Raw genomic sequence first — 14738 nt, 5'->3', positions numbered from 1 at the left:
ACTCGGAGGCGAAGCGCGGGCGGGCTCCGCTCCCCTCCGCGTCTCCTCGCCCCCGGGGTGAGCCCGGGTCCCGGGGGGGATGGAGGGGGGTCGGGTCTCTCGGGGGGCGGTCCCTGGCGCGGTCGGGACACGGGCGAGCGTATTTCGACCTATTCCGGCCGTGCGGCGCGTCGGGGCGAGGGTCCCCGGGACGTCGGTGTCGTGCGGAAGACGGGGTACCTCGGCCCCGAGGGGGCGGGCGGACAGGCGGGGGTCTCCGGCTGCCGAGAGCAGCCCCGAGGAGTTCACGGGATTTTTTCCTTCTTCTCTCCTCCTTCTCCTCCTCTCTCCTCCTCCTCCGCCCTCCTCCTCCCCCCGCTGCTCCGCCCGCTCCCCTTCCCGCGGCGGGCCGGCGGCCGCAGCAGACGCCGCGCTGCCGTGAGGATGCCGCAGCTGCCGGGGGCCGGGGGCGGCGGGGGGGACCCGGAGCTCTGCGCCACCGACGAGATGATCCCCTTCAAGGACGAGGGGGACCCCCAGAAAGAGAAGATCTTCGCCGAGATCAGCCACCCCGAGGAGGAGGGCGACCTGGCCGACATCAAGTCCTCCCTCGTCAACGAGTCCGAGATCGCCCCCGGCGCCAACGGGCATGAGGTGCGCGGCCGCGGGCTCCGCGGGGCAGCGCGGACCGAGGGGGCGCGGGATGCCGGCGGGCTCCGGCCGCCGCCGCGGGGAGGGAGCTTCGGAGGGGCACCGGGAAAAATTTCCCGTAAGAAAAGAAATCATTCCATCCCAAATCCTGTCTCCAGAGGTGCGCCGGGCAGAGCCCCTTCCGCGCTTCGGCCCGGGACGAGAAAGTTGCCGGGAGTTCCCCGACGGTGCGGTGGTATTAGACCTCAAGCAGCCATGAAATTTCCTCAGTAAAATCAGCGGGGTCGGAGCGTTAGCTGTAAACTCTTTAAGGGATTTGCATAAAACTGTTAGGGAAGAAATTCCCGACTCTAAAATAACTTCAGGGCGAGCTGGGAACCTGCCTTTTAAAAAATTTTGTTTAATTTTTTTCTGGTTTTTTTTTTTTTTTTTTTTGTCCCCTAAAGATCTGCTAAGGAGGGCAACCTGATTTTCATTATTATTATTTTTGGTATCTTTTTACCAAGAGCGTTTTGACCGCCAGAGCGCCAAATATTTTCCAGAAATGATCCACTTTCATTAAATGCAGGGTGCTTCTGCTAGAAATGCTTTGCAAAGCCATGTAGTTATTCACGTTGTCATAAAAGAATAGTTTACACAAATGTTTTTGGTACAGTTGCCTTCCAAGCGACTTAGGAGGAAAAAGAAAGATGTTAATCTTGTGCTCTAAAATCCTCTCTTCCTTCAAAAAACTGTAGCATTGTGTTTGATAAATGAGCATCCATACAATGACTTTTCTTCTTTTTCTTCTTTTCTGATGGTGGATTCCTTGTGGTCAGGTTTCCAGACAGACTCAAGCACAGGATTCCTACCATGATAAAGGCAGAGAACACCCCGAGGAAGGTGAGACTCACACAGTCCCGTCTTGCAATGTTGTCCCTCTGTGACCTGCGACACACTCTTCAAACTGGAACTTGGTTTCTTTTGGAAAACATAAATTTAATATCTTTTGGAGGGAAGGGATGCCAAAGCTTTTTCAAAGCGCATTTAAAAAGGAGACGAACGTGCCGCGCATTTATCTTGAGTGACCAAATGGTATTCCAGTTGTTTAGAAACTGATAAGTAGGCCAAATGGATCTTCACTGAAGAAGTAACTATTTTTAGGATATCACCTTAAATACATCTATCTCTTCACTCATGCAGTGTACAGTTGTGTTCAGAAACCCTCTGCTTTTCCCCATAGCCAAAGTCTGTCACTTAAGTCTCTTTTTTCAAATCTAAGTATGAGCAGATCTCCTGCATTTTTTAATGTATCAAGTGTTTAATTTCGATTGAGGAGGACAAAGGAAGTAACAAAGTTAATCAAATATCATTTAGGAAGCTGGACACGCATGCAAAGAATGTGTGCTGTGAAGGGTGGGAGATTATGTTTAAAATCAAATGCTTATCACAAGCTAAACCAGATTATAAATTCCGTATAAAGACAGAGTTCAGTCCGGGTACTTTCCAGGACACTTTGGCCATCTTCCTGCAAATTTGTAATTAAACAGCATAAAAGCAATGATGTCCATGCTCATAGCATTTGGGCAGTGAGGGGGAGGTGTTCACCTCTTGATAGTTTTCAGCTTTCCATCTTCTTAAACCCTCATTTTCAGGTCGTATCCTTGTCAGTGGGCATGTAGGTGGGAGACCTGTTCACCCAGTTTGTGGGACCTGGACCCAAACACTTATTTTTCCCGATCAAATAGCCTCTCACTGGGCTTCCCTACTGACTGTAGTACCATGTGTGCCTGACAGCCTCCCTCCCAAATTGTTAGGATCTCCTTCCAAGCCACCCCCTGCCCTTTAATTGTTCCCAGTGAGCATAGTCAGAATGAATTGTTTGCTGCACACACTGTCTCAGCAAGAGAAGGAAATTGTTATATCTAGTTATCACAGCCTTGTCCTCCCTTTCCTAACAATGATGTTGGAAACCCATACTGGCAATAATTCTGAATTGACAAATCCTAGAGGCATGTATAAAATTGGGGAAAACTGCTACGTGAGAAATGTGATGTCATTGCTGATGTGTCTACTTTGCTTTCAATGAGTAATAGCAAAATTATTTATTTTGAGGCTATTCTGTATTTTAAACATAAACTCCTCACCGAGAATACTCACTCCTTTAAGAATTTACTCTTCCTAAAAAGAAATGTTTTTACAAATTGTTTTCTGTCAGCAGTAATTTCCATGAGTAAGGAAACGTTTGCACGTAGAACATTTTTATATATGCACAGTACCTGTTTGAGTGCTCTAACTCATGAGAAATACATATGTGGGGAATAATGTAATCTTTGTTTCATCTTCCATAGGAAAGCATCCGGACAATGGCTTATACAGCAAGGGACCATCGTACTCTGGTTATTCTGGGTATATCATGATGCCAAATATGAATAACGACCCATACATGCCTAATGGATCTCTGTCGCCACCCATCCCCAGAACAGTGAGTTATCTCTTCCAAAGGCTGCTTTTGGCAAGCTGGCTTTCCTTCTGTTTGGTCTGTTTACAATGGGGTCTTTTGGGTAGCTTCAGTGACGAGGAAGGTTGAGCTTCTGCTGTTCAGAGCCTCTGTCCAGTGGAGTTTGAGAGCTCTTAGTGGTGTTGGTCGTGATCACAGTGGAAAAGCTGAGATTAATGTCTGTGAACAGGGCTGGGGGCTTTGTGGGGGGAGCTCTGGTTTACTACTGTAGGATAATGTATGGCAGAATGATGTAAATGCTGTCTTTGTAGTGACTGGGACAGATGTGAATTTTCTGGCTTTAACTCTTCGTTTGTTGAGGAAAATCAAGGGCTGGAAGCAGAACTGCTAAAGTTACATGACAGTAAGATGAGAAGATTGGATTTTTTTTTTGCTTCAGATGTGGCATTGCTCTTTGCTGATTTATATTTATTTCCACCATCAGTTGGTCTGTGTGAAGGCTTTATCTATCTGGCAGCATTGCTTTGAAACATACTCTGTATCTTCAGCCAGAAATTATGAAATGGTTGTTTAGGAATTAATATCAACCATGATGCAGTAGTTACAGCTTTCCCTTACATTGTGGTGAGCACTGATTCTTCCAGGTTGTTCCCTCTGTTTCCATTGGCGTAGATTTGTGTTTGATGGATTTAAATGTACTTTTAATTCTGGATAGTCAATTCCCATTTATTTTTGTAAGCCTCTTGGTATACATACAGAGCAATGGAGAGGCAGTGTTAAAATGAGCTGTGGAAATTATATTAGTAGAACCTGAGTGGAGCGGGAAACAATTTGCTTGTAGGCATCGTGCTGGAAAAATGCCGCTGCCGTTGTGCGTGCTGTGAGAGGAGGAGCTGGATGCTGTTACTTCCCTGTGATGAAGCAGTTTTCCCTCTTACTGGCTCCTAGATTTTTTTCTTGGAGGTTTCTGTCATGGCATTGTTTTGCTCTCTGGCGTTCTTGATTTTTATTCAGGACGATGGCATTTGACTTCAAAAACAAAAGGAAGGGGGCCTGATCTGCACTGGTAATTTGACAGCAGCGAAACGTGTTAAATTAGCGTGTGTTTGGAGTCGGAGTGACAGGGTGCTTTGGCACTGCAAAACACATGGATCTGCATTTGAAAGATGCAAAAACTCATGCAATATATTGCTTTCTATAGCTGTGGGGGGTTTTTGTGTATAAATTCCAGTTCAGAGGCCTACAGCCATATAGGGTGAAGCATGATGATCACAGTCTGTTGATATTTATTGTTGTAAACGTTGTTCTACATAAAACTTCCTTTTGGATGTATCAAATCCAAAAGCATGCAGCTTTTCAAGAGGGCATCAAGACTCAAAACTGCCCTTTGGAGGACTAGGAAACTTCAGACTTTTTGGGTTTTTTTTTACCCTCTCTTTGCCTTGTTACCTTCCTAAGAAAGTCCTGAGTGCTAGTGCATGGCTTGGAACAAGAAAATCCAATTTAATTATTCACTGAGGATTTTCCCCATATATGCGTGCCGTGGGGCTGCCACTCTTTACAGATCTGGCATCAATGCCCTCAGAATATCATCTTGCAGAGGCTCTTGAGGAACTGCCCTTTGTGGGTGTGGTGGTGGGGAGGAAAGGGGGAAAACGCGTCTTGTTTTTAATTGTAAAGCTGCCTGCTGAACATCTGAGGGGCTAATTTAGTTCAGGGCTGCTCTTGCATGTTACAGCAGCACCACTGTTTCAATAAAACAGTGCTGTTGCAGGGCTGCAATGTTGACATAAGCCCGGAGTTCTTTCAGTTTAACCACAAGGCTACACGCTTGAGTTATTAAATAATTTTTTAGTTTAATTGAACGATAATCTTTGCTAGGCTCGTTGCTGACAGTTGGGTTTAATGCGCGCAAGATCAAAACGCGGCATCCAGGAGGTGCCACGCTCGCTCTCCCCGCGGCTTTCCGCGCCGCGCTCGCCTCCGAGGGACACCAGCCGCTGCCCTCCAGGTTTGCTCTGCCTCCCCTTCCCAGGGCAAGCAGCAGCTGAGATCGGCAAGCACTGGAGGCAGAGGTCTCCCCTGGGGTGTCAGTAGTCCCCAGCCATTTGTGCCTGGTGTGTACCTGCGCCCTGCTATTTGCATGACAAAGACGCTTCTTGTTGATGCATCTGTTGCCTGGAGGTGTTAGCCAGGATTAAAAAGGCGCCCTGGGGCGCTGAATCTTTTTCTCCACCTTGGAAGGACCTGCTGACTGCAAACTGCCCCGGGGATGCACCCCTGGGGGACGGCGTCCAGACACAGGGCAAGGACCATCTATGAGAAGGGAGAGCAAAGCTTTCCTGGAAAGGGAAAAAAGTTACTTTCATCACCATATGTAGAGGAGGGGAAAAAAAGCCTTTCCTTTTTTTAAAAAAGGCGAATGCTTTAAAAGCTTGCTTTGTAAAATTAAAATTGCAAATCTATAGTCAGACACAGTTTGCCTAATAAACCATAATAATAAAAAAAAGGAAGTCTAATTTCAGTGTAGCTTTTGGAAGGGAGAGGGTGTTTGAGAAGGATTCAAAATCTGCTGTTGTTAGAGAGGTCTTGTCTTCCCCATTCTCCTCCTCCATTTTTTTTTCTTTAATTTTCTTATTTTACTGGCAACTGATTTGCTATTTCCAAGTTGTGTTAGTAGGAGCAGGAGAGTGTTAATTGCAAGTTCAGGTAGGAGCCTGGTGCCGCAGTTTGTGTTGTTATCAGATAGGTGATGAGTGGAGAAGCTCAGCGTGGTTCGGTGGCTGCAGGAGAAGTGGCAGGTGATGGTGCCAAACCGCAGTAACACCTGGTGAATGTGCATCCTGTGTGCTCGAGATAGCTCGTGGTGGTTTCTGAGCGTCGCAGGGGTGCTGAAGATGGGAGATGGAGACAGATGTTTGTTTTCTAACGTGTGGGGTTTTTTCCTTTGGTTAACAAGACTAGTTTTGGGGTGGCAAAGCTTTCTTGACTGATGGGAACGTGGGAACAGTGGAGGTGACTGAAGAAAGATCATTTCTCCATGTTTTAAATTCATCCAGAAGATAATTTTGGTTTTATTTCTCATTCCCCATGAGTTAAACTTCCTACGGAAAGATAGGGGATTTCTGCAACCTGCCTTTTGTCTGTTGTTATGTGTTCTTGGGGTCTGGGTTTCTTTCTTCCTGGCTCATCTGCCGCTCTGTAGCAGCTGGATGTGTTAAATAGGTTGGAGGATACAATGTATAAACATTTTATGGCAACTTGCACAATGCAGAGTATCTGAAAATGACCAGGAATTCCTCCAAGAGAGTTGGATTGCTAGGAACAACGCAGGACTTTCCCAAATTTTGGATATTCCTTGTTTGTTTCTGTACGGCAGGGGGTACGGAGTTAGTTCCCATCTTGAAGAGCTGATGTCCCAGGAGATTCAGAGGATAATATGGGCAGAAGGAAGGATGAGGGTAGAAATAGCAAAAATGAGTGGCTGTGGAGCCTCAGTGAGAGGGTTTTGTTTCCCTCACTACATCTTCTGTTCCTCTGAAAGCGGGGCTGATTCACTTGCTTGTGGGGAAATTTTGGAGCCTCAAGGGGAATAGATGGAAGCTGCTGAAGGACACAAACCTGATTTTCTTTGTATAGTCTTTTCTTGATAATTTGCTTCCTCTCACTATGCAGTTGTAGGAAATTGCTGGGAGCTGTGGCCAGCTGAAACCTCCCTGGCCCAACATGAAATAAGCTTGCACAGTGCAGAAGTTGTGGCTCGACTCCTGCTCCCATATCACTCACCAGAAACCTTTGCTCTGATTCCCAAGTTGACATTGGAGCAGGATGCTCTGGGGCTTTAGGCAGCTGTGGTCCTGTCACAGATGTCTCTCTTCCCTCCACAACCCCAGGTCCATGCCTGAGGAAATGGGCAGCTGAGGGGCTCCACAAGCCAGAGCTGCTTATCCAACACCGAGGCTCTACAGCTTCACCCTGCGCAGCGCACGGCTTTGCAGTGCAGCTCAGTGATGCCGATTAACTCCTTAAATAACTTTGAAATCAAGCACAGGAGCACAAAAGCTTCCTGGCTGTATGGAAGCAGGACTTGATGGAGTGTTTTAGCATTTGCCCAGGGAGGAATTTTAGCACTGTTTTTTGAGGAGCTCACTGAGTCTTGCCAAATGGCAGCGCCAGGAAAGAACAGGAGTCTGCTCAGCCCTAATAGTGGCACCTCATTGCTGCAAAGTGTCTCTCAGCTGCTCTCACTCAAGCATTCATGGCTGGTCAGTCTAAGTTAGTCAGAGTCAGGCCACTGTGAAACATAAACCCAAGCCGTGAATGGTCATGGGATGAGTTTTGGTGGCGTTTTCTTTCTCCCACGTAATAAGATGGATCCTCCATTTGGAAAAGGGGCAGAAGAAGTTACCACACTGGCTCTAGGTTGTCCTAGTCTGAAGTTTGATCTGGATGCTGCTGATCAGAGCTCCAGGCAGAGTCTTAGGTATATAGTTCATTGTTACCGTGATCTTTGGCACATACTGGTGAAGAGAGCACCTTTTCAGCTTTTGCTGCCTCCTCCTTGTCACATTGATGCAATTAGCGAATCTATGTAATTGTGAGGAAAACAAAATGTTCTCCTGATGTGTCAGTGCAGAGGCAGCAATTGTGTGTGTGTGTGTGGCTTGAGCAGAGGCATTATCAAAAACCCCACCCATTGCAAATCATCAAAGTTGGAACTTCTGTATAGCGATACATGTGTGTGTTTATGTCCTAAATATCCCTTTTTTTTTTTCTATACATCTAGGAGCTGATTCAATATAAACTTTAGATGGTAGAGCTGCTGCTTACTTTTTAAAGTGGTTTAAGCAAAATGTCATTCCTGTCTCTTTTCCAACTTAATCCCAGCCCAGAAAAAATGTTAATAAGAATAGCTTGTTATGGGCTGCAAGTGCCAAGGAGGATATGGCTCAAGAAGAAAGCCTGAAGCTCCACAGGTTCAGGCATCAAAAGAGGAAAAGGCTTTTTCCAGATAGTTGCAGCGCTGCATGCCTGCAGGCATTGAAAAGCCTGGGTACCGCAGGCCTGGCTTCTCTTGAGTACTTAACTTCTGTTTATAGTTAACGAAAATGCCTCCTGATATGGGAAGGAAATAACCCACACAAAAGCATTTTACTGCTGCTTAATATTTCTGAAGTCCTATCAGAGGCATGTGCTTTTTTTTCTTTTTTACTAGTAGTAAAACACCATGTCTCTCAAGAAGACAAAGAGACAAACATGCAAGAGTCCGTTTTAACACGAACCCCGAACATTTTGCGACGTGAGGTCTGTGTGTGTGTCCTGCTGTGATCTCCTGTGCTGCTCTCACGTGGATGGACCCTGACCCAGTGTCTGTCTGGTTCAAGGGACACACTGCTGGGAGCCAGGCAGCCTGTCCTTGACCTGGTCGAGTCAGGTTGTCCTCAGCTTCTGTCCTGCCTGCTGCTGCAGGGAAACTATGTGCTGTGACGGTCCAGCTGTGCAGATATGGCTCCCATTTACCCCAAACTGCCCTGTCCAGGATAGCAGACATTTCTCTCTGAGCTGGATTTGATTGTAAGACGTGTTTGGAGTGAGGACAGTTCTCATCTGGCTGTTGGGTTTGGTCCCTTTCTGCAGGACACTGGCATGCTGCTCCTGCCCCGGCACTTGGGGATTAGTGTCTCTCTTCGGCTCCCGCCGTTCATAACTGTTAGATTCACTTAAGAAAACTGCACTCAGAATAACTTAATCTAGCAACCCAGTGGCTTCTATTTGAGACTTGAGAATATGTTTATTTAGTTTGGGATTCCCACTTCAAAGGAATCTGTCCTCTCAGCAAGAAAGTGATTGAGCACTTAAATAAAAATGTATTCATTGAATATTTGGGATTGAGCTAAAAGTGCAGTAGGGAGTTAACGTGTACGCCAACTGTGCTAATCAGTCAGGGATTGCCTGCTCTCCTAAAGGGGAAGAAAAGGGGCCTGAACTGCCCAAGAAAATAGCTGGCCTTCCATGGCTTCTGGTGGTGGTGTGCTTGCTGGGGCTTCAGATGGAGGATGAAGGAACTAGAATATCTTTGCCTGTGATCTTCAAAGTTACCAAATCCCTTGTGTAGAAGAGCATTTTCATGGAGCTGAAAGGTCGACTCAATGATTGTTTATTTTCTTTAAATTGCTGTGGATATAGGTAAGGTTGAGGCATAAAATCAATGGGATGAGCTTAGTCAGCAAAAATTACAAGTGTAAAATTATGGGGCTTCGATTGAATATTTATAAAATGGGCAGCTCAACTTAAAAAGTAAGTGTAGTGCTGTCACCAGCTGTAACACATAAACCAGAGAATTGCTTTGGCTAGGAGTTATTAAGCAAGCCAGAGAGCAGTTAATTCCCAAAAGCATCTGTCTATCCAAGCACTTTCAGTACTCCAGCCCCGTACTTCAAACAGTGCCGCACGAGTCAGCGGGCAGGTCTGCTTCACCCAGACCAGGGCAGGGGAGGGAGTCCCTTGGGAGCACGGGACTTCATGCAAGTGTTTGCCAAGGAGTAGGGTACATGGCATGTGCTTGTGATGTGAGGCAGCCCTGGTAAAGCTGTTTTTGCAAAGAGCAGCAGAAAGCTGCTTGTGTGACTTTTTTTTTTTTTTCATTTTTCCCTCCTTGCTTTCTGAGCAGGGAAGCTTTAAAATAGTTTGAAACAGGCTGGTGCTGCACATCCAGCACAGTGCCAGGCTCTGCACATAACCAGCAGCCCTGCTCTGAGAAACCTGGAAATTGTGGAAGCTGCAACGAACCTCACAGTGTCAGCACAAGGAGCGAAATTGCACGGAATTGCAAGGCATGATGCTGAAATCCTGTGGATACTGATGACAGCTCAGCTTCACCTTAGCTGACTTGAACGGAGGTGTGTATGGGGTTGCAGTCATTATCTAAAGAAAACCAGTCTGGAAATTGTTTGATTCATCATGTATGTTCAAAAAACAGGGAAAGGGATGATTGGACTTTGGTTGGGCAGTTTTGTTGGCTCAGAAGTGGAGAGCGTTGAGCTCTAAAGTGCTATCCCTGTAGGCTCTGTATTTCTGAGTAGGCATCCTAGTGACACTGACTGCTCAGAGCTGTCTCTCTGTAACTGGTCACTTAGCTATGCTATGAGGCTCTATTTCTTCAATTTTCTGCCTTTTTCTGTGTTTCAAAACTGTCTCAGAGGTTTATCTTTGTGACCGTCTGTTGTCTCTCCACAGTTCTGGCGTATCTTTTTGCCTTGATCTTTCTTCATCCCTATCAAGTCTTGCATTGGCAAGCTTTGTCTAGCATAAAAAAAGTACAATGTTGAGGTGACGATTAAAGGTGTCAACACTTGTCAAACACAGACCATGGTCTGGGAGAAGGCCTTTTGCCTGCTGATGTGCTAAAACGCAGATAAACTGTGTCCAGCAACACAAATATGTTTACTTTGTTTAAATGCCACAATCCAGTGATTTGTTGAGGGTCTCTCCTTTCTGAAGTTTGAGAGGTGCTGTATTGGGTTCAGGAAGCTGCAGTTATGAGTGTTCACTGTGTTTTTCCTCGCTCTTTATTTTGCTCCCTGCCAGTCCTGTATTTCCTTCATTGCAGTTTCGTTTCATTCCCTTGTGCCCTCACAGTGAGCAAGGTTCTTGCCTCCAACCCATGTTCTGTCCCATGCCGCAAAATTCCACTGTACATCTTCTTCAATTAGTTTTTACAGGCTGGCTTCGTTGCCCTCTCCTCAATTTAGGCTTTGTGGCAGCTTGTTCCATCTTTGTGGTCTGATCAGCAGCACTTCTGTATCTTAAACTGAAGAAACATTTGTGTACAGAAAAGCTGAGGTGAAGCCAGAGAACAGCTGGGCTTGACCCAGTGCAGGGACCCCTCCAAACTGGGGGAGGCTGATTTCTCCCCCTAACCTCTGCATGTGAACTAGGACCTGCCAAGTGTAAAAAACTGTCCTTGTGCTCACATCCAGATCCTCCTTTTCCAAATACAAACGTATGTGCAGGTTCAGCCTCTCAGGGAGCTTTTGGGAGTGGGGTGGGAGCTCACAGGTGAGCGAGGTCAGGTGTGGGAGCCCAGGGTGATGGGGCAGGCCAGTCCCCTGCAGCCTGCTGCAGATCAGCATGGGAAGGAGCAGTGAGTTCACCCAGACGGCACTGGGAGAGCCAGTGAGGATCTTGAGGAAATAAGCCATACATCGAACATACTGGAATACATTTTTGAAAACTCAAGCGACTAAAATAGTTTACCCCCTTAGAATGCCCCTTTTTGGCTGCCCTCTGACAGTAGCATGCTGGGCTCTATTTTGGTCTGGTTTTTACTGCCCGATTACCTCCTGCACACAACTGAAATTCAGCTTGAAAAAATAAGTTTCAAATGAACGTGTTGGATTTGAAAAAATTGTTACTCAAACCGTTCTCTCTTACGCTTTATTTCATGTCTTAAATACTCTTGCTATAGGAAGAAAAGGAAGCTGTGCTGGATTTAAAGGCAAAAGAAAAGAAATAAAACTTTAAAAAGCTTAGCTCTTAAGTGTGTGGATTTTTCAGGTTTTGTTGAGACTTTTTTTTCCTATCTCAGTTATTTTGAGGATACTTCTAATATAATAGTGCAGCAATCCTGTTTTAGATGTAAATCTTCAGAAGGAAGAATTGGAATAGGAGAACCACAAGAAAATGCTAATTTATTAGGTGACTCCCCAGACAGTTTGACAGCAAAATTGCAAACACTTTTTTTTTATAACTGGCAAATATAATCTTCTTATCAGAGTGACCTGTAAGAGGATGACTTCATACTTTGTAATAAGGAAATATTAAGAGACTGTAGAAGAGCTGGTCAAAACACTGTCTTGGAACATTTTTTAGTTCAAGGGTGCTTCCAAAACAACTTGTGTAGGGAGCTTTCCTTCTTTCTTTGACACTTTAAATCCTTCCTTTTATTGCTTTTTCTTTCCAAGGATATGTGTATAAGTGAGAATAATGCAGGCTAATGAGGCAGAACAATAAATGTTCAGTCGGGAAACGTGGTTGAATCAAAGCCGGTTCAGAAACCCCTGTGTTTGGGGCACAGGCAGACTTCCTAGGAGAAGAAGTGGTGGGTTTGTGAAGCTTGTCTTCCATGACTCTGAGTAAATACAGTCAGATAGTTAGTAGTGTTTACTGCACAAAAATGCCCTCCATTAAATGAATCTCTCTGGGCAACCTCTAATGGACAAATGATTTTTTCAGGTTCAGTCGGCAGAAGAGCCTACAGGTGGGTGTTTCATTTTTCTTCCGGAGGTAGCATGTCACAGCCCAGGAGCCCATAGCTGATGTTGGCCTTTCTTGTGTTACCTGTGCTTCCTCTCTCTGCTTTGCTGGGTTCTCCCAGGAGGGGGTGGCTGGTTAAGACGGTGGCTGAGATTTGATCCTAGGAGGTTAAGCCAGGACTGGCAGAGGTGCCTGTGGTAACATAAGAGACGCTGGTAAGTTATAGCTATTTTGGGGCTGGAGGAAAAGTTTGTCCCTGTGCAATTAAGCATGAAATAGGTAAATTCTGTGTATAATTGCCCAGCCTAGAGTGTAGCATGAGGACGTGACCCGTGGAGATTGCGGTGCATCAGTGACTGCGGGCAGATTCCTGGGAAGTATCCCTGGTGCCCACGCTGGCACTGGGGTTATGTGTGTGTTTGTGTGTGTGGATGTCCTCTGCTTCCCCCCACTCCACTCCCAAAAGCAAAGGCACAGTCTGGGAGGAGACTTGTGCAAATGAGGCCCCGAAAAAGCAACATTTGTTCGAAGCCTTAGAGGAAGGTGATGGCAGAGGTGGGAATAAAATCCGTATTTCCTGGGTTCACTTTGGGAATTCACCTGAAAGACAGCTCACTTCTAAACATGTGTTTCTTAGGTTGGTTTTGGTTTTAGGTTTTTTAATGAAAGCAAATGAGAAGTCTGAGAAAGTAAAAACCGAGATGTGTGTGGTGGAGGGAGGGAAAATAAGAGGATCGAAGCCAGTGCAGATAGGAAGAAAGTTTTTGTCAGTGCTGGCTGTGGCTGTGTTTCATACCCAGCCTTTGAACGAAGGAGCAAACAATCTACTGAAGTTTCTAAATAAAAGCAAGAAGGGGCCTAAGAGAATTAGCCCAAAAAAGGTTTTGTCAAAAAACAGACTTTGTGTTTTCTCATTTTCCCTCCCTGCCACACAATAGCACCCATATCTTCCCACTTGGCTTTCTGTTTGCTCTCTCCCCTGCAGGGGAGCAGGCTGTTTGCCCTCAGCATCATTATTTTCATCCCCCACTTTTGTCTCCCTCCCTGTCAGAAGTTGAGTGCAAACACAATTAGATAACGAGCACGGTGCGCTCCCTCTCCTGGGAACCTGCCATTGATTCGCAGCTCCTGCACACAATGTGCTGGGAATGACCAGCCAGGCTTTCTCCGTCAGCTGCCCTGGCACTGGTGTGGTGGGACTTTTGTTGTTTACTGTAGGGATGGGAAGACCTCAGAGCAGCTTTTTGGGATGTTATCTCGGCAGCAATGGCATCTGTCTTCCTCTTCTGGCCGTGGTGGGCACCTGCCAAGGCCTCAGCGATGTCGGTGCCCTGTGCCTCTGCAGCCTCTGGTGGGAAGAATGGTTTACAAGGAGGTGCTGGCTCATTTGCAGCTGGAAGCTTTAAACTTTTCCCTGAGCTTCCTGAAATATCTTCTGTTTTAATACACTACAGTGCAGCCAGGCTGTGTTCACTGGAGCACAGCTCTCAGCTTCCTAAGCAATGTGCCCCGGTGCCACTGCCCTGCCAGGGTTAGCCAGGTCACCTGTGGCCTTTTCTTTTGTTTCTTCACACCTCTGTAGCTACAGCTGATACACTGTGGCCACAGCTGGTGGCTGCACGGTCCCCGCACCACAGCCACACTTAAAACTCAGTTTGTTGTGGTTCTGCAGGTAGTCACCTTGAAGGGATTTCAGTTCCTGATGTCCGGAGTGGGTGAGGTTGGTTGGCAGGGTCGCTGGCTCTCTCTAATGTGGTTACCAGAGAATCCAGCGTGAGGAGAAGCTGTGCCTCTGCTTGGGCACGGAATGCTGCCTGTGCAGGTTATGGAGAGGGCTGCATGGGGTGAAAACCTGGCAGACAGCCTCCAGGTGCCTCTTTTGGGCTAAATAGTGTCTCTTGAATTTCACTGAATAGCTACAAATAAGGAGCAAGCTTTCAAGAAAAAGTATCAAGTAGCAAGTGAATCCTCTGTAAACGAACACAAAAGTCCCCGGAAGGGAAAAATTAGTAGTAATTACAGTAAAACATACTTTTTCATCATAGTAATGGTTTGATGTTGAAAGGTACGGTTGCAGCATCATGTAAAAGTTATTTTTCTGCTGTGTCTTCATAGTGGTGAGTGTTTTGGAGACCTCTGCAATGCTATGCTGGAGGCTGGCATTTGTTTCCAGATACTTGAGACTCCTTGTGGGATAGGCAGAAGTTGATTTAGCTGTCCTGCAGATAATGGCAGCAGATCCCTCTGTTTACAGTGACGGCTTCAGCTCCCTGTGTCTTTCCACTCTTTCCTCTGTGTTGGTTTATGAGCATCCCTCTGCTTATCAGAATGAACACCAGAGCCACAAAGAATTAGTCCTGACTTTAAAAAGCAGGCTGTGCAGAGGAAGCAGTAAATTTGTTAGGGATGGCAG

At 46.2% G+C, this 14738-nt stretch overlaps 1 protein-coding gene across 4 annotated transcripts in view; it reads left to right on the top strand.

The window, feature by feature from the left end:
* The first annotated feature begins 423 nt into the window (after positions 1–423).
* The window catches only part of LEF1 (lymphoid enhancer binding factor 1), a 69542-nt gene continuing 55227 nt past the window's right edge, over positions 424–14738 (top strand). For all 4 annotated transcript variants that reach the window (XM_041479900.1, XM_041479898.1, XM_041479901.1 and 1 more), the window contains exons 1-3: positions 424–633; positions 1449–1512; positions 2961–3094. In XM_041479900.1, the coding sequence (XP_041335834.1) occupies positions 424–633; positions 1449–1512; positions 2961–3094 (408 nt within the window). The remainder of the gene's footprint in view (positions 634–1448; positions 1513–2960; positions 3095–14738) is intronic.

Source organism: Pyrgilauda ruficollis, unplaced genomic scaffold, assembly GCF_017590135.1.
Source record: "Pyrgilauda ruficollis isolate IOZ18807 unplaced genomic scaffold, ASM1759013v1 scaffold5, whole genome shotgun sequence".
Taxonomy (NCBI): Eukaryota; Metazoa; Chordata; class Aves; order Passeriformes; family Passeridae; genus Pyrgilauda; species Pyrgilauda ruficollis.
This window is presented reverse-complemented; position numbering and strand designations above follow the sequence as displayed.